The following is a 2414-nucleotide window of genomic DNA, read 5'->3' on the forward strand; positions in this document are numbered from 1 at the left end:
TATAACTCCGTAACCTTTCAGTATTTATAACTCCATAACCTTTCAGTATTTATAACTCCGTAATCTTTCAGTATTTATAACTCCATAACCTTTCAGTATTTATAACTTCGTAACCTTTCAGTATTTATAACTCCGTAACCTTTCAGTATTTATAACTCCGTAACCTTTCAGTATTTATAACTCCGTAACCTTTCAGTATTTATAACTCCGTAACCTTTCAGTATTTATAACTCCGTAACCTTTCAGTATTTATCATGGTTTTCCAAAAAATTATTGATTTTCTTTCATTCTAAATTATAACAGCAATTCCAAAGACTTTTCATCAACCTTAATAATGCATTTAATATATTACTACCTTGTAAAAATTACAGTCATAAAAACGATTTTTTTTGTAAAAACTAAAGTAATTTTATCAGTACAATTCAAAGTACTTTTAAATGTAACCTAAAACTATCTCTCTCAGTTTGATTATTTAAACTATAATAAATATTTCACTGTAAAATAGTTAGAAGTCTGGTGATCAAAATTAAAATAAGTAATTTAGGGGATCCAGAGTAATCTAGTTTTACCTGTAATCCAAAAGCCTCTCTATGAATTTGGTGAATGAAACTTGAGTAAGTAATTTAAATAATTCATTATAAAATAGTTTTACTTTGTAACTTAAAAACCTCCAGGAGTCTAGTGATCAAAATTAAAATAAGTAACTTAGGGGATCCAGAGTAATCCAGTTTTACCTGTAATCCAAAAGCCTCTCCAGGAGTCTGGTGATTGAATTGATGAAAGCAATGCCATTCTTTCTCCATACTGGGTCATTTGAACGGACCTTCTCCAAGAGACTGTTATATAAAAAAAAGATGAGTTAGCTTTGTCCTTTATAAAGACGTTTTTGGTTTACAAAAGAGGGTATCACTGAAAATATATAATCTTAAAGTGAGCTTGTTTTCCTTTATAAAAATTTCAAACTAAAATACAATGGAAGAACATAACCAACATGTTTAAAGAACCAAATTTAGATTTCTGCAAGACTTTTGCTTGTATTATTCATTTAATGAGGTATATATTTATTTTTTAGGCATTATATCCTTTGCTTCCCTAAACAAACATGCATAAAATTTGCTTCAATTGATATTATTTTCTTTCTAATAAAATTTGGTTTTCAGTTTAAATGTATCATACTTCCATGTTCTACAAAAAAGAATATAAAACATCAACATATTTGGATTAAAATAAAACTGTCTTAACAGTTCTAGTAATAAGGCCTAGAATTTATAGCACATTTATTTTAACACACCCATCAACCCTTCCCTCCCTCCCTCATAAATAAACTATATCTAATGATCACATAAGAAAACTTAAGAGAAATTTCACAACTGCTGAAGTATTATATACAATGGACTCATTCAAAAATATTTACACCAAGTCTGAGAAATCATTAATTTTGTAAAACAAACACAAGAAACACCAACTTACACGGCACTCAAATGTTCCCTGGTTGCAGCGTTGAACAAAATTAAATAAATCCGTTAAACAATTTTCAAATATCAAACGGTAATAAGTATTAATAATAATTTTAGACAAGAGATGAGCAAAATGGCTTTTAGAATAAGTTTTTAATGAAAAGACAACTTATGTGACATAGTATAAAACTGTGAAAAAACAACTGAAATAACATTTCAAGTACTAATTAAAAATTTATATACAATAATTGAGTTAATGTATACAATCAGTTAGAGCAGCAATCAACTGGAGGTGTGGATGTTAATTATACAGCAACATATTTGTTAGTTAGTTATGAATTTCGCGCAAAGCTGCACGAGGTCTATCTGCACTAGCCATCCCTAATTTAGCAGTGAAAGAGTAGAGGGAAGGCAGCTAGTCATCACCACCCACCACCAACTCTTAGGTTACTCTTTTACCAACGATTAGTGGGATTGACCATCACATTATAACACTCCCTTGGCTGAATGGGCAAGCATTTTTGGTGGGACGGGGAATCAAACCCGCAGATTGCGAGTCGAGCTCCCAAACCTCCTGGCCAGATTTATATGCAGGTTGAAGTAAACATTATCAAAGTGATGTATTAAATATGCTCTTTACATTTATGAAAAATCACCTGAATAGTAAATATTGATAAGTATTTAAGTCATCTGAAACAGATGTTCCCTTAATGCCATGCTGAATATTTTATTTTGTTGGATTCCTATCAACACTTATAACATTATTTCATGTGTTGTCTCATGAATTATTATTCTAAATATCTTTAAAAAAAAATCAACTATATCCTCAAAAAACCCAGGAGTTACCAGGGGGCTTTCTTGAACTGACCCCCCCCCCCCCCAGGTCACCCACCTGGAGGTCTTACACCTACCCCTCACTTCGTTACGACGGTTACCTTTAAGAATAAGCTAGTGGTT

General features: G+C 31.3%; 1 protein-coding gene across 1 annotated transcript in view; it reads right to left on the reverse strand.

The window, feature by feature from the left end:
• Window positions 1-730: 730 nt before the first annotated feature.
• The window catches only part of LOC106472508 (dedicator of cytokinesis protein 3-like), a 58729-nt gene continuing 57045 nt past the window's right edge, over window positions 731-2414 (reverse strand). The window contains 2 exon segments of the mRNA XM_013933164.2: window positions 731-836; window positions 1471-1488. Of these exon segments, the coding sequence (XP_013788618.2) occupies window positions 731-836; window positions 1471-1488 (124 nt within the window).

Source organism: Limulus polyphemus, unplaced genomic scaffold, assembly GCF_000517525.1.
Source record: "Limulus polyphemus unplaced genomic scaffold, Limulus_polyphemus-2.1.2 Scaffold5390, whole genome shotgun sequence".
NCBI lineage: Eukaryota > Metazoa > Arthropoda > Merostomata > Xiphosura > Limulidae > Limulus > Limulus polyphemus.